This window comes from Protomyctophum parallelum, assembly GCF_964188405.1.
Source record: "Protomyctophum parallelum genome assembly, chromosome: 9".
NCBI classification, from domain to species: Eukaryota; Metazoa; Chordata; class Actinopteri; order Myctophiformes; family Myctophidae; genus Protomyctophum; species Protomyctophum parallelum.
In genome coordinates, this window is record NC_139706.1 from 40,903,968 (window position 1) to 40,927,982 (window position 24,015).

The window sequence follows — 24,015 nt, forward strand, 5'->3', positions numbered from 1 at the left end:
ATTAACTCTGATATTTGTATCATTGTACAATAATGATCAAATATCTTCCATATACCTAATTGATCCATTTCCCTGTCAGATTCTGTTCCGTACACGTTGTTATTTTAATCTTGTTACATTGAACAGATGTCCCAACGTCCATTTCACAACATGATGTGTGACAATTACTATAATAATGTGTGATTGTGTCTCAGGAGATGCTGCGTTGAGACTTGCCTCACATGCTTTTGTGTGTGTGTGTGTGTGTGTGTGTGTGTGTGTGTGTGTGTGTGTGTGTGTGTGTGTGTGTGTGTGTGTGTGTGTGTGTGTGTGTGTGTGTGTGTGTGTGTGTGTGTTCGCGTGTGTGTGTGCATGCTTGTTTGTTTAAGCTTCCCACCTGCAGAGCCCAAAGAGCATATTAACCACTTAGGGCTCAATTTTCGTCTGATCTTTCTAAATACACTGTTTTGGGATTTAGCAGTGTTGAAGGGGTGTACCCCCACTAAAGTTGGTATTTAGGTTAGCTGTCTAAATCCCTAAAACACCTCCGTTACCCGTTATATTATGCATAGGTGTGGTTTGCGCGTTACAATAATTAAACCAATCACCAGTCCAGTTGCCATTGCCTTTAAGAGATCCCAGATCTGTTGCCCGTTATGCCCAGTTCTATATTGCTTCATAGCCTTACGGTCTATTACGGCCCATGGAAGAGCGATGTGTTGCCTTGAAGTCTTGATGCATCCTGCTCCCCCCCCAATCCCCAACCCCCCTAAGTGCCGTTTTTCTTTTTTTCTTTCTCCCACCCCACAGAGCCAAGAACACTCGTCTTTTCATTGAGTCACAACTCTCTCAAATCTCACTTATTTTTCATTTCATTTCATTTCTGTGTAAATTTGAGATCGTGCGTGTAGGCCGTCTCTACGGAATGGTATGAAGCGAAAAGCAAAGTTCGGTAAATAGATCGCATTTGCTGCTGATGAACTGAAGCACACGCTGCACAATGCCTGGCACAAATAACTTCTTTGACTATACAATTATATGGACACAAGGAAGTGGCAGGGCACTCGCTTCTGCTGATTATAGGAAAATTACAAAGAGATGCATAGGAGAATAAGAAGAGATGACAGCCCGCACTAGCGGACATCTCCATGAAGGTGCGCGGTGCCCCGTGCGCGCCACTCTTTACCAAACTAATTTGGCATTACGGGTGCTTTGAAACTCCACTATCGCTTTCCCAAATGTGTTTGACCAAAATAGCAATTTAGGGGAAAGTGTGCCAGCACGCCCATGACCACACCTCTAGGCGCAAATACCGGTGTCGGCAAAAAGGATAGCGGGTGACACTGGACCAAAATACCGTTAAGGGACAGAGGAAGCTCCTATATTCGTAATTTTCGGGCAGTGGCTGCCACGTCGTGGGTAAAGGCGGCGACGAAATTGGAGCCCTTAATCTCTAGCGTTAGAGAAACAGACTTGAGTTATAACTGTACTGTACAGTTCTGTCTACACCAAATCTCTTCGCCATTAATCTACAAGCTCACAGCTCAGTGTGTTAAATGCTGGGGTTAAAAGGGGTCAAAGTACATGAGTGACTGGACTAGTGTCCAGTATGTTACGCTGACAAACTCTTACTAGACATACTAGCTCTCTTCCATATATAGTGAAGTTCACTGACAGTTAGAGAAGAACTGTATCACACTCAAAGTGGAGTCCGAGGACCCCCTGGGCCTTGGGTCCTTGAAAGGGTTTCAGGTAGTTCCAACAAAATGAGATAAATACAGCATCACAATCAGTTGAACCGCTTGAACCCCATTTTATACTTCGGCTATTAAAAAATAGCAGATCTATAAGCTCACAACGTGTCGTGTAGATCTGCTAATTTATTATTATTTTCTCACAAAAAATGACAGATAGTGAATAACAGAACTACAAATAAGGAATAACCTAGGAACCTTTATTGTCTATGTCTTGTCTGTTTCTTGAACCGTGACGTCATGGTTTCAGTGCAAGCTGACAATAAAGTCGTATCGTATCGTAGACATGTTTTAACACAAATGTTCTCTTCCTGTGTCCCTGCCATAAAATCTTTTCAAATCGAGGTCCCGAAGCCTAAACATACATTTGGTGGTCCTTGGGGTGAAACCATTCTCGAACCACAGCTATAGAGTTCTGAAAGCATGGCAGCGTTCCCATGCTTGACTAACCCTGTTAGGATTAGGCGGAACCAAAGAGTTGGGTGCCTCTTGTCTCCTTGTTGCTTATTATGTAATGCTCACATTTGTCATGGATTATTACTTTTGTGGAGTCCAACTGTGACCAACGCTTCAACAGGAAAAGCGCGCCGTTTAGATTTTTCTTTTAGTTTTTAATCACCAAATCCTCATAGTTTTTTTGTTCTCTCAGGCGAAGAAAGGTATTGGTATATTTCAAGCGAAAAGTACATAGCCGATCCAGGTCAACTATACCAATTCTAAGTTGGGTCTGGTGACCTCCAGGGGTCCTTGAGGGGGTTCTATAGGCGGTCCCCAGCTAAATGATTGATAGTTTTGAACCGAATGGAACCTTATGGGTTTGTATAGGCTAACTCAGAGTGAAAATAGCACTGAGGGTTTTACATTTTAGATTGGGCTCCCAGAGATAAAATAAAAGATCTGACGCCTAACTTGACCTAATGTGTAAATATTAAATAGGGTATACACATAAAGTGAGTGTCAAATTGAGTGTTTAATTCAATCAGACTTTTCGACTTCTTGCCGCTCAGTAGGCGTTCCCGCATAAATTCCGGGTATGATGATGATGTCACACTCATACCCTCTAGTGATAGTTATCATCCATAATAGTGTTTTTTCTGTTTTATTTTCTCATAGCGTCAAATTTACATATTGGTTGTTCAGTTTGACCCACCAGTTTTGGAGATATGACTTATAGAGTAATGTCTTGCAGAAAACAGCGAGTTGAGAAAACAGGCTTGAAAGGTTCACTTCTGTGGTCTCTAACATTAGACCATAGCTATTTTGAGATTGAGGAAGAAATGTAGGGAACTGGACTGTACATGTGTAAGCATTCATTTCATATTTACATGTCGATTTCAGCTCTGACATTTCTGTCAGACATGCTCTAGTGTGTGAACACTGAAGAGTCTGCCTACTGTATGTGCTATTCACTCATTTTGTTTAAAAAAACATAAAAAACTCTCCTGAACAGTTAGTCTTGTCGCAGTGACTGTCTCTGTACCAAAATGAGTCCCATTTATTGCAAAACTATTGCATTTAGTTTGGCATTTTAGTTTAGTGTGGCTCTGCTCATGTGATATCACAGATTACCTGTGCACCAAGACACATAATCTGATATCAACAACAACCCCCCAGAGCAGAGCACAAGATAAAGACATTACATGACAACATGAATTCAATTGTATGCCATATACCACATGGATATGATACATATACCACCTATAAAACAATCTATAAATAAGACGCCTGAGGGCATCCGCCTGGGTGACAGTAGACTGTCAGCTAGCATGCAGTGAACGCAGAATAAAGACTTCAAGCCTATACTTTGGCTAATTCTGAATGATTTGTATACATTTGGCGTGTGAGATGGGACATTCTACATAATGAGTACTTTTATTTTGATGCCCATACTTTTATAGTAAATGACAAATGGACCGCCTGATGTACTGTGGTGTACTGTGGTGTGAGTTAGCTTGAAGTGAATAAGAAACAGACTATTTATTAGTGGGAATATAATATGAATTAACTATTAGCGAATTAATGGGGGGTTCGGCGGGGGAGAGCTAATTAGAAGTATCCTCTATCCTGCCTTCCATGTCGTAATTTACCATCGCTGTGCTGGATTAGCCAAAAAATATCACTTACCCTAGAGTAAAAATATAAACATTCTCTGAAAACTGCACGCGGCCCACCTTTCTGAACTTTCAAGTTGCACCTCACCTTCACACCTTCCCCCTTAGTTGTTCTACAGAAACAGTCAAAATGCTTCTATGAATTTTCTGTCTATTTTTTTTTAAGTGACTCTACTTCTGTCCACAGAAAGATGAAGTGGATGACATTCCCATTGAGCTGAGCAAAGTTCAAAGCGTCAAGGTCAGTCAAATCCAGTATATCATTGCTGCAAGAATCCTTGTATCTCTATTAGTCATTTATGTGATGTGTGATTATTCTGGTATCAATTGCCTGATATATGAATTTGGTATTTTCTTGGTTATTTGATTGTGTAATTAATATAATTTGATGGGTTTGAATAGAGGTCTCCTCCATCCTTGGAATGGAATGATTTGTGGCTTCAGGGCAGGGTAAGGGGTGATAAGTAATGGGCGACACCCTCCTGACAAGGACAAGGTGAGACGGGGAAGCGTCACAGTTTTGTTTTTTTAAGATTCAAAGTTCATTTTTATGTGACGGAGTAACATCAGAAATAAATAATAATTAGTTTGACACAACTTTCAGATCTCTGTGATTGGGGGTGGTGTTGCAGTCTTTTGTTGAATACCTGCATCTCTTTTTGTTTGACCAACAGAGGCTTTAGTAGTTTGTTTGAAAGGCCACAATAATCTCCATATGACTTTGATTTGTTTTTAATATCTTTTCATAAATGCATAACCTATTTTATACTTCATCGCATGCAAGTGTTTCGCGCAAAAGTAGTGAAATTACCCCATGTACAAGCTTTATACACTATTTTCACTATCACTGATATTGTTTTGAATATTTCAGGAAAATCCGTGAACTAAATGTCCCATTTAGAGCTGAGGCTAGATTTTAAAAACACATTCTAAATCCTGACCTGTTGTTATAGAAAAAAACAACCCCAAAAGGGGTTCCCGGATTTAATTTGTACTTTTGAACACACAGTATTTTGAAAACATTTCCTTTTGAGTACGTATAAATAAATATTTATAAGTACAGAGCAATCTTATACTAATAAGTATACTAATACTTGTCTTTGATTCAAGTACTGCATGGGGTACTTTGTCCACCTCATATAACCTGATGAGGCCAATTCTTTTGGCACACGCACACAAACCTGCTTTGTATATGTTATGCTTGTCTGTTTCACTTTAATGTGGATCCCTCAAGCTCAACAATATTTTTTCATGTTTTAATACATTCAAACCTAAACACATGACAATGGAAAAATGCTCGTATCCAACAGAACAGTTGTGTGTTATGACGTACAGAGAATATGGAACAGAGATATCCATATCAGTTTCTAAAAAAAAGCGTACATATTTCTAAAACACTCCAGTGGAGCGGTTCCTAACCTTCCCAATCCCCAATCTGGATCAGTGCCCACTTGAACATGTGAAAGTGTCTGACCATCTGGTCAGATGTGGGAGGACCACATGCAAAAATAATCTCAGGATATAGGGAAAAGAAAATATGCCCCCTTGCTTTCTCCTCCTGGGTCTGTCCTCCTCATCCTAACCTATACTGTATGTGCGCTAGGTGGTAGCTAAGAAGCGCAGAGAGAGGGGTCTGCCCCGGGCCTTCGAGATCTTCACAGACAGCAAGACGTACGTGCTGAAGGCCCAGGACGAGAAGCACGCTGAGGAGTGGCTGCAGTGCCTCAACGTGGCCGTGGCCCAGGCCAGAGAGAGGGACAACCGAGAGGCCACCACCTACCTGTGACAGGCCAGAGAGAGGGACAACCCAGAGGCCACCACCTACCTGTGACAGGCCAGAGAGAGGGACAACCCAGAGGCCACCACCTATACCTGTGACAGGCCAGAGAGAGGGACAACCCAGAGGCCACCACCTACCTGTGACAGGCCAGAGAGAGGGACAACTCAGAGGCCACCACCTACCTGTGACAGGCCAGAGAGAGGGACAACCCAGAGGCCACCACCTACCTGTGACAGGCCAGAGAGAGGGACAACTCAGAGGCCACCACCTACCTGTGACAGGCCAGAGAGAGGGACAACTCAGAGGCCACCACCTACCTGTGACTGACCGCCAGCGGAGGCATGTGCATGTCGTGGGGGAGGTCCAGGGACCCCACGCTGGTCCTTGATGGGGTCCCAGCTAAATGTGTTAACCCTAGAACACTAAACATATCACTAAACACGGGTATATTTTACCCAATGTCAAATATTCCATAAATAAAATAGTACAGCAATACATGGCAACTTGAGGTACCAGTACTCTTCTTTAATATTTCATCATGACTTTTCACAAAAAAAAACTAAAAATAGATATCATGGGGGGCCCTATCATAGGGGGGCAACATCAGTGATATATTCCTAAATACAAAAAATGGAGCTGGGAACTTCTCCTTTGGTCCAGACAGGAAAAAAAAGTACATTGTGCTGTCCGGGTGAAAATCACCCGTGTTTAGTGTTCTAGGGTTATTAGTACAGTATCAAATCAAATGTATAATTGGGCTAATTAGAAAATAGCAGATTTACAAGCTGTCACTTCACGACATGTTGCATTGCAAACTGCTATGACTCACACATTTCAGTACCTCTACTACTAAAAGGTATTTTACAATAATCACAATCAAAATCCTAAGTGTTGATTTGAGTTCATTATAGGACCAAGTGGACCCTCATGAGTGTACAAATGGGACCAAATGGAACCTTACGGGTCCATTTCTAAATGATCAGAGTTGAATGAACACTCTTTTCAAGTGCAGCTCACTAGTTCCATAATGCAGTGGTTCCCTAATGTTTTAGGTCAAGACCCAAAGACTACATCTATCTGCCCCCAGAATCCAAACTAGTAAAATACTAGTAAAAGCTTTTAGACTTATGGAATTCCTTAGATTTTATGATTTCTTTAAATTGTAATAATAATAATAATGGTAATAATAATAATCAATAATTTGATTTCTTCTTTTAGTTTGGAAATGACAAAAAGGGACATTTACTCGAGTCGTGACCCATGCATAGAAATTGTTCCGCAACCTGACAGCGGGTCTGTACCCAGTGTTTGAGAACCACTGAGTTGGAGCATTAACACTGCCAAGGGTTAAGGCCTTCATTTGTTCCCCACTGGGACCAGCTATGTTAAAAAAGTACCGTTACTGTACGTGCATTCCTGTCTTATGTATACCTTAAACAAGCAATATGTGAACCTGTGCACGGTTTCCTAAAGTGGGGTCCAGGTACCCCACTCCCGCCCCCCAGGGGTCCTCGAGGGGGTTCCAAGGGGGTCCCCAGCTAAATCGCTGATAGGAACCAAGTGGAATCTTATAGGTGTAGTTATGGGGGGTCCGTGGCCTAATGCATCACCAAACTGGGAGTTTGAATACCACTGATGTAAACTAACTGTCTATTTCAACTAGGATGAATGGGGACCAACTATATAGGTAAGCTGTATGTAAGCTAAGCAGACTGTCTGTAGCTACTAAAAACAAAACAAGCAAACCTTACTGTGTGAACATTAGTTAGTTAGTGGGATGTTATGAGAAACAGCAAGGACCAATCAAATCAAACCAACCACTGTACACAAGCAGCGATTGGATGGCGAGTGAACTTAACAATGACCTTTGCCGTGAACCGGGACCCAGCGGAAGCTTCTGGTCGGAGCCTTGTTCTTGCTTTCGCGGGGTTTGTGTAGACGACTGAGCTGGGACTGGAGTGCTGTGATTTATATTCAGCAATAAGGATAAGCATTAGAGATGCAGAGCCCATAGGGAACGTGTAGCAATAAAAGTGAACAGGGTTTTCTTGGAGCAGACAAGAAAACAGGGAGACTACTAGACTAGTCTAATGGACAACAGATGAGAGGAGCACGCCATCCTGGAAACTCCCCCATATATCTGTGTGCGTGTGCGTGTGCGTGTGTGTGTGTGTGTGTGTGTGTGTGTGTGTGTGTGTGTTAGGGCTTTAAGCAACTAGTCGACTATTCAACTAGTAAAATCCACTAGTTGACCTTGTTGATACTAGTTGACTAGTTGATAAGAAAAGTTTTTTTTTACATAATAGGTAGTAAAACAACAAGTCGACTAGTCGACGTAAACTAGGCAACTAGTCAACTAGTACAAATCAAACACACATTCACACACCGATGGCGGAGGAAACCATGCAAGGCACCAACCTGCACAATGGGAGAACATAGGGGTTCAGTGTCTTGCTCAAGGACACTTCGACACTAACTCTTTTGTCAAGCGGTTACTCACTTCCAACCTGGCATATCTATTTGGCAAGTCATTATAGGCAACAAATATTAATTCAAACTCTAAACAAACAAAGAAGCAAACATAGCTTACTGACAGTCAAAACTAGAGCTTGTAGATCAGCTATTATATCACTAATTGTCGTACAATTAAGTATATAGGGTTTACCTGTGTGTGTGTGTGTGTGTGTGTGTGTGTGTGTGTGTGTGTGTGTGTGTGTGTGTGTGTGTGTGTGTGTGTGTGTGTGTGTGTGTGTGTGTGTGTGTGTGTGTGTGTGTGTGTGTGTGTGTGTGTGTGTGTGTGTGTGTGTGTGTGTGTGTGTGTATGTGTGTGTGTGTGTGTGTGTGCCGATGTATTTGTGCATTTATGCACCTCCGTTTTTGAGTGTGAGAATGTGTATGCGTGTTTGCATGCGTGTGTTTGTGTGTATTTATGCCCCGGAGTGTGAGAATGTGTACAGTCACGTGTGCGTGTGTGCAAAGCTGTTGTTCAAACGTCTCTCTCAGAGCAGTGAAATATGGCAGTCAGTTTGTATGTATTGAAGAGCACAGGCCATGTGTCGGCCTTTAGCGAATGAGAAATGTCTGAAACAGTCCAGCCACCTTGCTATAATGAGCTACGTCTGCTTGGTTGTTGTTAAATGGTTCAGTTTTAGGCCACATATCACAAAGGGAAAAAAATAGTCTTGAAGTTAATTAGTGGTTTTCCTGAGGGTTCAGAGCCATGTGCCAGCTCAGTCTTGTTGATTTAAGATTTTCCTTTTTTTGTTTGAGAAGGTCCCAGAATGACTGTGATACCTTACAGACTTTTGTTTTTAAATATACTGTTTATACTTTTAAGAAAAATGTTTATCAGTTTGGGGCTTCTAAATGTTTGAGGTTTTTGATGTTTAAACCGTTAAATTGGATCAAATGAAAATGAATGTCCAATTGTTAACATGTCTATTACAGTTCCTGCTGCCTAAAATGCTCTTTCAATAGGTTTCTTTTGTTTTCCTCCTCTCTCTCCTCCTCTCCTGCCGTTAGCTCTGTGTAGCGTATTCTTAATGTACACCAGGTCATGTTTATTCATATAGCCAGCCAAGGAGCCACGGCCTCTGGCAGTATGTTAGTAAAACATTGTAACTCACTTACATTTGACCCACTGACCAAGCTAGCGTTGCTTGATGCAAACACATGGACAATTTCTTTGACTACTTGAAGTGGTGTGTTCATGGCAAGGCTGTTATGTTCTGTGAATTTGCCATAGAAAGAACTGTAGCGACTGTAGCGACCCACTAACCCACCTGACTCAACCTTAAACAGGTTAAATTCCTGTATTAGCTTCCTTCGTCTGTTTCAAATTTTGGTGAAATGTGTTATTGAATACTGCTTATCTGGGTCAGGCCAGTCACCTCTTTCCCTACCGAAGAAGTCCTCCATTTCCACATGAACAAATTGAATGTGAAATGATGTAAAAAGAAGGTTTGAGGTGCGTTTCATGTAGCTCCTGAAAGATATAGATATGGATAGATCTACCTGCGAGATAAGGCAAAGGAAGTGCTCCTTGCGTGTCTTTCTCCCAAACAGTGAACATGCACTGAGACGTTATTTAGCTTGAGGTCTGGTCTGGTTACTGCGTCCTAAAGCTCTAGTGGTGTCAATTGTATACAGCCAGTCATAACACTGCCTTTCCCATTGGGTCAGGTTACCTCTGTTTGTTGGTCTAGCCCACTTCAGTCACTTGCCTGCCAGAGAGTTCTCCACCCCTCTCTCTCTCTCTCTCTCGCTCTCTCTCTCTCTCTCTCTCTCTCTCTCTCTCTCTCTCTCTCTCTCTCTCTCTCTCTCTCTCTCTCTCTCTCTCTCTCTCCCTCCCTCCCTCCCTCCTTGGGGTGTGATGAACCTGCATCTCCTGATCATTTGTGTTTCTCCGTCTCCTTTTTTTTTTTTACCTATTTCTTTATTCTTCATTTCTGACCCACATGCACAGCTGGCTATAAGCTCCTCAAATTGAAACCGAATTCCCACGCACAGACAACACTTCTGCTTAAAGCATTCCCAATGTCTAATACAATTAAATTCCCCCCATAATCCAATTTATTTCCTAAGACCTTTCACCATAATATTGTGTTACGTAGCAGCAATGTGTGCCATACATCAATTAAGGTCAACATTTGAACAATTTCTCCTGTCATTTAGGGTGTGTGACGCCATCAAAACAACGGATCAGATGTTTGTTGTTTGGACATTTTATATGCAGCCACTTGTAGCACGTCTCCTCGCCCTGCCAAACATACACCAGTCCAACGTCAACAGTTTATCTTCTGGCAAAATACAAGACACTGCCACACTGAAGCTTATATCACATGACTCATGTGATATAAGCTTCAGAAAGTCTGCCGTTCACTCCGAAAGTACCGCTTTTTTGAATTCGCTAAGGCTGCGTTGATTCTAAACTGTTTGAAGTGAACGTCCAGTCGTGTGAACGTCAAAGCTGTCACGAAGTAACCATTTGAACACTGACATCTTGGCCTATAGTTTCCGAACCTCAAGGGCCGACTCTGAAGCCAAAATTAATTTGAACTTTTTGTCTTTCCGTATTGTTTTCATCACGTGAGAGTCGTGCAACTAACAAAGTGTCTACATCTCTCTTTGTAAGAAGCCTAGAAGCCTTGTGTAAAAATAATCATATAGCGATAAGAATTTTAGCAGGTTTTTAATAACCGTTAATTATTTAATCTGTGATTTTTATTTAATTTTTAATACAATGTCAATATTTATTGCTCTGTGACACACAAGAAATCATGTAGATCTTGTCTGACAGATTGTGCATTGTCACAAAGTCAAATCCTCAGTGTTAATTTTAATTAAATTACTGGGGACTTCGATGTCTTTGCTTTATTATTATAATTTTTTTCTACAAATGAGATGAATTGTCATGAGGAATTGATTATGGTTTGTATATTTGCCTGCTGTACGTATCCTCTAGCATGTATTTATTTTTATTGATCTGTTTGTTTCCGAAGAGATATAGGCCTACTGTGCAGTAAATCTTTTATCAGTGAAATAAAATCAAAATTCATCAGTTTCTTCATATTATTTTTTTGATCTTTTTGGGGGCTTTTTGCATTTATTGATAGATATACAGTAGTTTGACAGGGAACTGGGAGAGAGATGGGGGGAGACACAACAAAGGTTGTCGTAGTAATCTCAGCAAGGCAGATGGCTTCTTGGTTAGAGTGGGTGCATATTATCACACGAAAAGATGAAGTTACCTACCTAGGTTCCATCCTGGAGGCTAATCTTTCCGGTGATAAAATGGCAACCAATGTAATTAAAAAAGTCAAACAAAGAACAAGATTCCTTTACAGAATCTCTGGTCAACAAAAACACCTTGAAGACCCTAACAGGAGCCCTCGTACAAGGTTATGTTAAACTAGGCTAAACTTAGGCTCACCATTTGCTTATTGTAATTTGTAAGATGGCTTCTTAAGACATTGGAACAGAAACTTCACATAAACTCACATACTCTCCAAGAGTCTGGGCTTTTTGCGTCATGCGTCACATAGTGTGTAGCTCCTCGCCTCCTCCCCTCCGTGGTACTAGTGCGCACTCAGTCACTGATCACCATTTGGCAGAAGTCTTCGCTCGTTGTTAAGCTACGAGCTAGTGACAGCAACGAGCTGCCCTCAAATAGCTATTTTCCTAGCCATGATAGCCAAGTTGCTAACAACGCTTAGGTCACAGCTAACCAAACAGCTTGAACCGCTTCCTCGTTATGTTAGCTCCATTGCTAACGAAAACGAAGAGTTAAAGGCCTCGCTTGTTGTTACAGCTACTACAGTAGCTAGCGATAACAACAAGCCACCCTAGAATAGCTACAGTAAGCTACTTCCCAGCCACGATAGCCACGTTACTAACAAGGCTTGGGTCGTAAGCAAATCCTCCGCCTCCTCACCCAGTTAAGCTACGGCTAACAACCTCGAGGCTAACACGTTGGAACCACATTAGAGGATTTTCCTTTTCCCCACACTCCATCGCTGGTTCTAACCCAGAGCGATACGATTGTGAGCCTCGTGGCTAACGATAGCACGGTTACGTTAGCTCCCCTCCTGCTGCCACAATAGCGCAGCACGCAGCCACAACGCGGCTAACCAAGGTTGGCCAGAATTTAACAGTGGTATTGTGTACAGCCACCCCCGCTAACAGGCCAAGGCCCGAGAGCAACATTGAAGGCTATTAACCTGCCGGCCTACAAAAAAGAAGGGTGGGAGGCGAGGATATACACGATACAGTGTACATTCCTGCAGGACAAAGGAGAGTTCGAGAGGGGAACCTCGCCACACAAACAAGCTAACACCCATTGGAAAAGGGTACTAACGGCTGGATAACAAGGGGTCCAGGCTAGAAGCCCCTAGACCTAGCGTCACAAACAGTGCATAGCCTAACAGAGTCAGCAATTATCCCACTAACACGTGGTAATGAATACTGACACAGTGACACCGCTGCGGTGTATCCCGGTAATCCAAGGCACACAACTGGTGTGTATACACACCCCTCCCCGTTGCTAGACAACAAGCTAACCACCGCCACGGACGGGCTGTGCTAATACTGCATCAAAACCATTGGGACAAGCCAGGCTTCTCCCAGTTTTGCATTGCAAACATTTGTGGTTAAAACTGTTTCATGGAAACTAATACATAAAGGCCTCCCTCCCAGGTTCAGTGCAACGAACTAGCAGCTTGTGGGTTCGGAAATGGTATCGACGATGGACACCACGGGTCCAGCTCTCGAACTGCCATTGAAGAGGAGAAAGTCGTCCCCGCCACCCGCAGAGAGTGCGTGCAGTGAAACGAACATTCCCTCCAATGTTGTTATTGTGTGTATAAACGAAATGCAAATGATGTGCAATTCTGTGTGTGCTGCATTACATGTAAATGTACCTTTTCATTGGGCAAGCTTAATAAAAACGCAAACACAAAACGAAACAACAACAATCCCGAACCCATATGAACCCATCGCTGGGAGGGCCACAAGAGCCCCCCCCCCCCCCGGTCGATGGGGCAACAAGTTGGCACGTCTTGGCCAACTTGGTTCCCCATCATCGCGGCCAAAATTTGCAGGAATTTTGGCCAAAATTTCTCTCCACCGCTAGAGGGCGCCATCGCGCCTCGCATAGCGCCACTATGTGGGAAAGGCTGCATAGTGGTTTTATTATAGTGGTTTTCAACCAATGGTCCGGGGACCAGCAGTGGTCCTTGAGGGGGTTAAAGGTGGTTTCCAGCTAAATGATGGAGAGTTAGTTGGTAACCAAATAGACCCTTATAGATCTTTAACTCCTGAGAGTGTAAAATAAAAACAAATGAACCCTTATGGGTCCATTTGATTTCATTTTACACTCTCAAGAGTTAAACGTCTGCATTACTTAAATTACAATGAGTCTAAACAATTAAATGTAGTTTTTTTATTTTCATCAAGGCCTGTTAAATGGAGGCTGCTGCTGGAGGTGCTATGTTTCAACTAGCCTCACATACGCACGCGTTCGGGGAGACCTTTCCAGACTAGAGTGGACGCTGGACAAAAAACAGCTCTTCGTATCAATTGGTGTGACATATGCACACGTTTGGGGAGACCTCCTCTACAACACCACACTTTCCGCTAAGCAGGAGAGGTGTAAAATAAAAATTGGCACGGCCTCTATTAAGGTCACAGGTAAAAAAGTGCCATTTCCAGATTAGAGTGGACGCTGGACAAAAACCGGCTCTTCGTATCAACTGGTGTGACATATGCATGCGTTCGGGGAGACCTCTACAACACCACACTTTCCGCTAAGTGGGAGAGGTGTAAAATAAAAATTGGCGTGGCCTCTAGTAAGGTCACAGGTCAAAATGTGCCATTTCCAGACTAAAGTTGTCTTCACCTATTTTGCAGATCAGCGCATTGTGAGTTTATGGATTGACTTTTTTTTCAGTAGGCCTATAAAAAAAGATTTGAAATTTAAATTTTGTTGAAAACTCAGTAGCCTGTAAGACTGTTTTGATGCCAATACTTTTGTACTCAATGTTGTACCACTTTTGACAAAAACAGAGTATTTCTCCCACATAGCATTACTGACTGACTGACTGACTGTAAAACTAAACCAGAAATCATGTTACTTTGCAGTTTATTCAAGGTCTTTTGGCGCCCCCTGCTGCTTGATGTTGGCAGCTCCTCCTATGCATTACTCTAATCAGTGATCTAACGCACTGGTTCCCAAACAGTGAGTCAGGACCCATTTTTGGGTCGCTTAACATCCAATATAAGGTAAAAGGTCATCATTCTTTAAGTAGCATGACATGAAACTAGGGGGTTTCATGATTCTGAATCCATTCCAAGCATTAGTTTTGCACAAAAAACATTCCTTGGGCTAAATTCGGCCATATCCACTTGCCCAAATGTGCTGATATCATCACATTTGTGATGACGGCTATGTCTGTTTTCCTCCCAAGGAGTGTTTTTTGTGCAAAACTAATGCTTGGAATGGATTCAAAATCATGAAAACCCCCTAGTAGTTTCATATGTCTCATGCTACTTAAAGATGATGAAATTTGGACTTTTTTGCCAGATGTTAATGGTATGGTCAAATATTATGCTAATAACCCAAATTGCTCAACGTGCAACTTTTAGCAAACAGGTTAATCTCATCTGCTAAGCCTATAGATGACATTTGAATCATAAAAGTTTACATTAAACAACATTTCTGTCTAACATCATTAACATGGGACCTATGGGACCTTCCAGTATACTTTAAATGTCTCTCCATTATTCACTGTAGCTGCATGGGGCCACCTGGAACGCCCGCATTGACAACTGGTGGTCACTGGACCACTGGTTGAAAGCCACTGGTATAGGCTATAATGCGTTCACTCCCACTTGCATCCCAATGATCCCATGAAATCGGTCATTAGCCAATCCATTGCTAATTGTCTTCTACTCACCTATTAAGCTGTTATCTGTGTCTCTAATTAGTTTGAAGGGAACGGTATAGGGCAGGGGTGCCCACACTTTTGTTGACTTGAGAGCTACTTTCAAAATGAACAGCTCAACAAGATCTATACCCACCAAAAATAGAAGTTTTTTCACAGAGAAATCGTCAATTAATTTTTCTCAGAGATTTACAAAAATATATAAATTATTTTAAGCCTAGAATCAAGCCATCCTGCAGGATCCTGGTGAATCATGGCCATAAAATCTTTGATTCTGTGAAAAAAGATTATTCAATATTTAATGTTCTTATATATAAAATATTACATTTAATAAATACCTTTTGTCATTTTCTTTTTTTCACAGAATCAAAGGTTTTATGGCCATGAATCATGATGTGTTTTTGTAAATCTCAACAATAGCATTTGCCAGTTTGTCTCAGTCAGGGTACATCCAGATATACGCGACAAGGGGCGGCAAGATGCCGCAAGCGGCAGGAGTCTCTTCCTGGTTATTTTATCAGACAGCTGGTGGATGGAAATGAAGCTCCAACCACACTGCAACTTGCAGCGTCGGCCAGAAAACCAGAAACCCTTTTCCCAAACTTGCAGCATTGGTGGACTGGAGTTTAATTTCCATCCACTAGCTGTTTAAAAACCAGGAAGAGACTCCTGCCGCTTGTGGGATCTTGCCGCCCCTTGTCGCATATATCTGCTTGTACCCTCAGTTTGTCTTGTAGATTGCCAGCCCAGATCTGTGCTCCTAATTAGGACAATTCTGCCCAGCAGTCAAATTGGTTTTATACAGTCAGTCTCTGAACAAGGCTGAGGCCTCATACACACGTAAATAACAACTTTTCTGTGCTCTGCCTGTGTTTGATGGCCGAATGCTTTTCCAATGGGAGTCACATGGTTTGACCAAACATTTGTGTTTGATTGCTGAGCAGTAAGGAGGACCTTTGCATACCTATAGTCAAGCACGCAGACTTCATTATTTTTCTGACCATACGGTGCAAATTTCAAATTGTGCTACTTTAATCTTATAGCTATATATTTTAGCAAAATAACAAAGCCTACGACAGCTCCCGACCAGACGTAAGTTTTGGTGTACGTCAAAGTCCAAAGTTACGCTGGAATGATACATGCTGGAAATGTATGATGATCTCACCGTACGCCTATTTTTTTTGGTGTAAATCACATTGATAAATGAGGGCCCATGTCTTTGCTTGCATGTGAATAAAGTTTTTACATCTCAGACAGAACATGCAAGAAAAGAAAAGGATGAATAATCTGTGTTGCAGCAGCTATAGCAGTGGTTCTCAATGACCACATGATTTATTAAAAAAAATGAAAATTATGTAGTGTACTGTACATTAAGCTGCCTCACGCTACAGAAACAGCAGGAGATAGGCTCCTGCCCTATGGGCCCCATGGCATACTACTATTTATAGAAAACAAACTACCTTGATTTGTTTGTTTGTTATATTATCATACAATTATTATAATTATAATTATCACCTGGATTATCCTCACAGGAACGGGGCATGCCCCACAGGTTGGGAACCCCTGGTCTATTGATTTCAGTGGCAGCTACATTAGAGTATGTGAGTTGAGAGGATTTATGTAAATCTCCTCTTTCCATGATTGTTTCCCATGCTTGTAGCCCAACAGCCTAGACCCTGCCCGCAATAGCCCTGCCAATCGGGCTCAGCTCTATTGGCACGGTAGGTTTCGCGTTGGTTTGGCGAGTGGGAGCCAAGGGATCAATCCCCGCATCCGCATAATGCTACACTTACATACGGTGGACTCTCTGGGCTGTATTTTGCGTGTCTTAAAGGACAACTTTAGTTTTTTTCAACCAAGGTTCATGTTTTAGGTTGTTATTAGAGAAACTAAAAGGTGAATGTTAATTTTCTTTCATTTGCTGCTTTCTTTCGTTTTAGGGATTTTCGCCGTTTTTGACAGGGGGCGGGGGCATTCGAGCATGGGGCTAAATATGTATTTCTTTAAAAAAAGAAAAAGGCGATTTATTTTTTTATTATTTACTATAGTCCTACTAGACACCAAGAAATTACATCTGGCCACAAAAGATCACAGGATCTATTGAATGTGACAAACTGACATATTGAGCCTATACACACAGTAAGCCTTCCCACAGTAGGCTACCTTCACATTCAGTAGATCCTGTGATCTTCTGTGGTCAGATGTAATTTCTTGGGGTTTATTAGGACTATAGTAAATAATACAAAAAGAAATCGCCATAACATTTTGTCAAAAAATACATATTTAGCCCCATGCTCGAATGCCCCCGCCCCCCTTTCAAAAAGAGCTAAAATCCCTAAAACGAAAGAAAGCAGCAAATGAAAAAGAAATAACACTCATATTTTAGTTTCGACAGGCTATAGTCCATTGTCTCAGAGCGCATGCTATAGGGTGCCATTTTTCACGATTTTGGAGGATTTGAAAAAAAAGTGAAAATATCGGAAAAGCGATAGCGATAGTCCATCGTCTCGGAGTGCATGCTATGGCAATAGCACACACTTTGGCATGCTACTAGTCCCACATACTTACACCTAGCAAACCCATTCTAGCCTACTTAGGTTCATCTTACGGTGGACATGTTTGCCTGAAAAGGAATCTTTGAAATGTTTCATAGTTTTAGAAATATAGTGCTTTCAAATTTGAGAATTTTACAATGGGCTCAATGGCAGAAATTGGCACGTCAAAAAAGCACTTTCACCTAGAAACTCCATTCACACTTTATTATTCAGCTTACTGTGGAGAGACATGCTGGAACTTTTTACTTTGAAATGTTTTATAGTTTCTGAGTTATTTAACTTAAACGCCCAATGCATTCTCTATGGCAATAGCACAAACTTTGGCATGCTACTAGTCCTACATACTTACACCTAGCAACCCCATTCTAGCCTACTTAGGTTCATCTTACGGTGAACATGTTTGCCTGAAAAGGAATCTTTGAAATGTTTCATAGACTTAGAAATATAGTGCTTTCAAATTTACAATGGGGCTCAATGGCAGATATTGGCACGTCAAAAATCACTTTCACCGTCCTAGAAACTCGATTCACACTTTTTATTATTCAGCTTACTGTGGAGACACATGCTGGAACTTTTTACTTTGAAATGTTTTATAGTTTCTGAGTTATTTAACTTAAACGCCCAATGCATTCTCTATGGTGTGACGGCCCCTGTACCTTTAAGGAGTCTGCATGCTGTTCTGTGTCAGGCATGCTTAAAATGGGCTATAACCCATCGTTGTTTTCATTTTTTTTTCTCCAAATCCTCAAAAATGATGAAAAACGGCGTGCTATAGTATGCCGTACGATATGGGCTATAGCCCATGGTCCAAAATGATGAAAAACGAGGATTAAAAAAAGAAATCAAAAATTCAAAAAACGATGGGCTATAACCCATCGTTTTTTTTCTTTTTTTCCAAATTCTCAAAAATGATGAAAAACGGCGTGCTATAGTATGCCGTACGATATGGGCTATAGCCCATGGTCCAAAATGATGAAAAACGAGGATTAAAAAAAGAAATCAAAAATTCAAAAAACGATGGGCTATAACCCATCGTTTTTTTTCTTTTTTTCCAAATTCTCAAAAATGATGAAAAACGGCGTGCTATAGTATGCCGTATGATATGGGCTATAGCCCATGGTCCAAAATGATGAAAAACGAGGATTAAAAAAAAATTCAAAAATTCAAAAAACGATGCCGTACGGCATACTATAGCACGTCGTTTTTCATCCACGTACGCCGTACGGTATGCCCATGTTCAAAAATGCTGAAAAACGAGGATAATTTTTTTTTTTTAAATTCAATTGAATTTTTGGAAAAAAACACGTCTAAAAATAGACGTGTTTTAGACATCTATTCTTAGACGTTTTTCATCCCATTTTTAGACGCACGTCTAATAGCCGGCTATTTCTAAGTGGGATGGTCAAAAATGATGAAAAACGAGGATGATTTTTTTTTCAAAAATTCAAAAAACGATGGGCTATAACCCATGTTTTTTTTTTTTCATTTTTTTCAAATCCTCAAAAATGATGAGAAACGGCGTGCTATAGTATGCCGTACGGTATGGGCTATGGGCATAGCCCATGTTCAAAAATGATGAAAAACGAGGATAAAAAAAAAAATCAAAAATTCAAAAAACGATGGGCTATAACAAATGTTTTTTTGTTTTTTTTAAATCCTCAAAAATGATAAAAAACGGCGTGCTATAGTATGCCTTACGGTATGGGCTATAGCCCATGGTCCAAAATGATGAAAAACGAGGTTGATTTTTTTTTACGAAAATTCAAAAAACGATGGGCTATAACCCATGTTTTTTTTCTTTTAAATTTTTTTCAAATCCTCAAAAATGATGAAAAACGGCGTGCTATAGTATGCCGTACGGTATGGGCTATTAGACTAGCGTCTATAAATGGGATAAAAAACGTCTAAAAATAGACGTTTAAAACACGTCTAAAAATAGACGTGTTTTAGACGTCTATTTTTAGACGTTTTTTATCCCATTTTTAGACGCACGTCTAATAGCCGGCTATTTCTCAGTGGGATGGTCACAAATGATAAAAAACGAGGATGATTTTTTTTTCAAGAATTCAAAAAACGATGGGCTATAACCCATGTTTTTTTTTTTTTTTTTTTTTCAAATCCTCAAAAATGATGAAAAACGGCGTGCTATAGTATGCCGTACGGTATGGGCTATGGGCTATATGGGCTATAATGATGAAAAACGAGGATAAAAAAAAAATTCAAAAATTCAAAAAACGATGGGCTATAACAAATGTTTTTTTTTTTTGTTTTTTTTTTCAAATCCTCAAAAATGATAAAAAACGGCGTGCTATAGTATGCCTTACGGTATGGGCTATAGCCCATGGTCCAAAATAATGAAAAACGAGGTTAATTTTATTTTTAGAAAATTCAAAAAACGATGGGCTATAACCCATGTTTTTTTTCTTTTTAATTTAAAAAAAATTCAAAAATTCAAAAAACGATGGGCTATAACAAATGTTTTTTTTTTTTTCTTTTTTTTTTTAAATCCTCAAAAATGATGAAAAACGGCGTGCTATAGTATGCCTTACGGTATGGGCTATAGCCCATGTTCAAAAATGATGAAAAACGAGGTTACATTTCTTTTTTCGAAAATTAGAAAAACGATGGGCTAGAACCCATGTTTTTTTTCTTTTTCATTTTTTTCAAATTCTCAAAAATGATGAAAAACGGCGTGCTATAGTATGCCGTACGGTATGGGCTATGGACCATATCCCATGGTCAAAAACGATGAAAAAAGGTGATTAAAAAACAATTCAAAAATTCAAAAAACGATGGGCTATAAACCATGTTTTTTTTTTTTTTTCATTTTTTTCAAATCCTCAAAAATTATGAAAAACGGCTTGCTACAGTATGCCGTACGATATGGGCTATTAGACGAGCGTCTAAAAATGGGATAAAAAACGTCTAAAAATCGACGTCTAAAACACATCTAAAAATAGACGTGTTTTAGACGTCTATTTTAGACCTTTTTTAGACGTCTATTTTTAGACGTTTTTTATCCCATTTTTAGACGCACGTCTAATAACCGGCTATTGCTCAGTGGGATGGTCAAAAATGATGAAACACGAGGATTAAAAAAAAAAAAAAAGAAATCAAAAAACGATGGGCTATAACCCATCGTTTTTTTTTTTTTCAAATCCTCAAAAATGATGAAAAAGGGCATGCTATATAGTATGCCGTACGGTATGGGCCATAGCCCATGGTAAAAAATGATGAAAAACAAGGATGTTTTTTTTCAAAAAACGATGGGCTATAACCCATGTTTTTCATTTTTTTTCATTTTTTTCAAATCCTCAAAAAGGATGAAAAAGGGCATGCTATAGTATGCCGTACGGTATGGACCATAGCCCATGGTCAAAAATGATGAAAAACGATGATTAAAAAAGAAATCAAAAATTCAAAAATCCTTTCAAATCCTCAAAAATGATGAAAAACGGCTTGCTACAGTATGCGGTACGATATGGGCTATTAGACGAGCGTCTAAAAATGGGATAAAAAACGTCTAAAAATAGACGTCTAAAACACGTCTAAAAATAGACGTGTTTTAGACGTCTATTTTTAGACGTTTTTTAGACGTCTATTTTTTGACGTTTTTTATCCCATTTTTAGACGCACGTCTAATAGCCGGCTATTGCTCAGTGGGATGGTCAAAAATGATGAAACACGAGGATTAAAAAAAAAATCAAAAAATAAAAAAACGATGGGCTATAACCCATCGTTTTTTTTTTTTTTAAATCCTCAAAAATGATGAAAAAGGGCATGCTATATAGTATGCCGTACGGTATGGGCCAAAGCCCATGGTCAAAAATGATGAAAAACAAGGATGTTTTTTTTCAGAAAACGATGGGCTATAACCCATGTTTTTCCTTTTTTTTTCCTTTTTTTCAAATCCTCAAAAATGATGAAAAAGGGCATGCTATAGTATGCCGTACGGTATGGACCATAGCCCATGGTCAAAAATGATGAAAAACGATGATTTAAAAAAAATTCAAAAATTCAAAAAACGATGGGCTATAAACCATGTTTTTTTTTCTTTTTCTCTTTATTTTAATTTTTTCATTTTTTTCAAATCCTCAAAAATGATGAAAAACGGCTTGCTACAGTATGCCGTACGATATGGGCTATTAGACGAGCGTCTAAAAATGGGATAAAAAACGTCTAAAAATAGACGTCTAAAACACGTCTAAAAATAGACGTGTTTTAGACGTCTATTTTTAGACGTTTTTTATCCCATTTTTAGACGCACGTCTAATAGCCGGCTATTGCTCAGTGGGATGGTCAAAAATGATGAAAAACGAGGATTAAAAAAAAAAATCAAAAAATCAAAAAACGATGGGCTATAACCCATCGTTTTTTGTTTTTTTTTCAAATCCTCAAAAATGATGAAAAAGGGCATGCTATAGTATGCCGTACGGTATGGGCCATAGCCCATGGTCAAAAATGATGAAAAACGATGATAAAAAAAAAATCAAAAAATCAAGACGATGGGCTATAACCCATCGTTTTTTTTTTTCATTTTTTCAAATCCTCAAAAATGATGAAAAACGGCTTGCTACAGTATGCCTTACGATATGGGCTATTAGACGAACGTCTAAAAATGGGATAAAAAACGTCTAAAAATAGACGTCTAAAAATAGACGTGTTTTATCAGAAAACGATGGGCTATAACCCATGTTTTTCTTTTTTTTTTTCTTTTTTTTCAAATCCTCAAAAATGATGAAAAAGGGCATGCTATAGTATGCCGTACGGTATGGACCATAGCCCATGGTCAAAAATGATGAAAAACGATGATTAAAAAAAAAATAAAAAATAAAAAAAACGATGGGCTATAAACCATGTTTTTTTTTTCTTTTTGTCTTTATTTAAAAATTGTATTTTTTTTCAAATCCTCAAAAATGATGAAAAACGGCTTGCTACAGTATGCCGTACGATATGGGCTATTAGACGAGCGTCTAAAAATGGGATAAAAAACGTCTAAAAATAGACGTCTAAAACACGTCTAAAAATAGACGTGTTTTAGACGTCTATTTTTAGACGTTTTTTATCCCATTTTTAGACGCGCGTCTAATAGCCGGCTATTGCTCAGTGGGATGGTCAAAAATGATGAAAAACGAGGATTAAAAAAAAAAATATCAAATCCTCAAAAATGATGAAAAATGGCATGCTATAGTATGCCGTACGGTATGGGCCATAGCCCATGGTCAAAAATGATGAAAAACGATGATATAAAAAAAATCAAAAAATCAAAAAACGATGGGCTATAAACCATCGTTTTTTGATTTTTTGATTTTTTTTTTGAATCCTCGTTTTTCATCATTTTTGACCATCCCACTGAGCAATAGCCGGCTATTAGACGTGCGGCTAAAAATGGGATAAAAAACGTCTAAAAATAGACGTCTAAAAATAGACGTCTAAAACACGTCTATTTTAGACGTGTTTTAGACGTCTATTTTTAGACGTTTTTTATCCCATTTTTAGACGCTCGTCTAATAGCCCATATCGTACGGCATACTGTAGCAAGTCGTTTTTCATCATTTTTGAGGATTTGAAAGGATTTTTGAATTTTTGATTTATTTTTTAATCATCGTTTTTCATCATTTTTGACCATGGGCTATGGTTCATACCGTTCATTAGGTCCTTTATTATTTTCAATTTTTACAAATGATTTTCCACTAGCCCTTGAAAAAGCAAACGAGATGTAATGTTATAAAAATGCATGTCAAGCTCTCCTGGACGACAGTCCAAGAGAGGCTGACAATATCACTCCTTGTTTTCACAAGAGGGTGCTATCAAGTCCCTAAAGCCAGAACAGGGTCTATGCAGCACACAGTACTGTATAGAGCCATGGCTGAGTGGAACAAACTGCCAGCTATAATCACAAAAGAAAAAAAAAATGAAATCAAGTTTCAAGAGACATCTTGAAACGCAAAAACTGTAGGGCACTTGAGCGGACGGACACACACACACACACACACACACACACACACACACACACACACACACACACACACACACACACACACACACACACACACACACACACACAGCAGTCATGATCATGATTAGGATAATATTCTTTATTTTATTTTATTTTATTTTATATACTGTATATATGCCCTGTAATGTATGTCCTGTAATGTCATTCATGTCGAATGTCATGTTTTTTATGTTCTGTGTGGACCCCAGGAAGATTAGCTACTGCTATGCACCAGCTAATGGGAATCCTAATAAAACTATAAAACTCTAAACTCTATTACTTTACTGTTGAAATGTAAAAATTACATTTCAACGATAGGACCTGTAAATGACAACACAAAAACTAAGGCACTGGTGTCGTACTTCTGGTTTACCGGAACGGGGTTCAACTCCCTGCAG

The 24,015-nt window shown here is 39.8% G+C and overlaps 1 protein-coding gene across 1 annotated transcript in view; it reads left to right on the top strand.

Annotated features, from left to right (window-relative positions):
• veph1 (ventricular zone expressed PH domain-containing 1) overlaps positions 1-6,375 on the top strand; it is a 147,461-nt gene extending 141,086 nt beyond the window's left edge. The window contains exons 13-14 of the mRNA XM_083773323.1: positions 4,032-4,085; positions 5,448-6,375. Of these exons, the coding sequence (XP_083629449.1) occupies positions 4,032-4,085; positions 5,448-5,630 (237 nt within the window). The 3' untranslated portion in view covers positions 5,631-6,375. The remainder of the gene's footprint in view (positions 1-4,031; positions 4,086-5,447) is intronic.
• Positions 6,376-24,015: the final 17,640 nt, after the last annotated feature.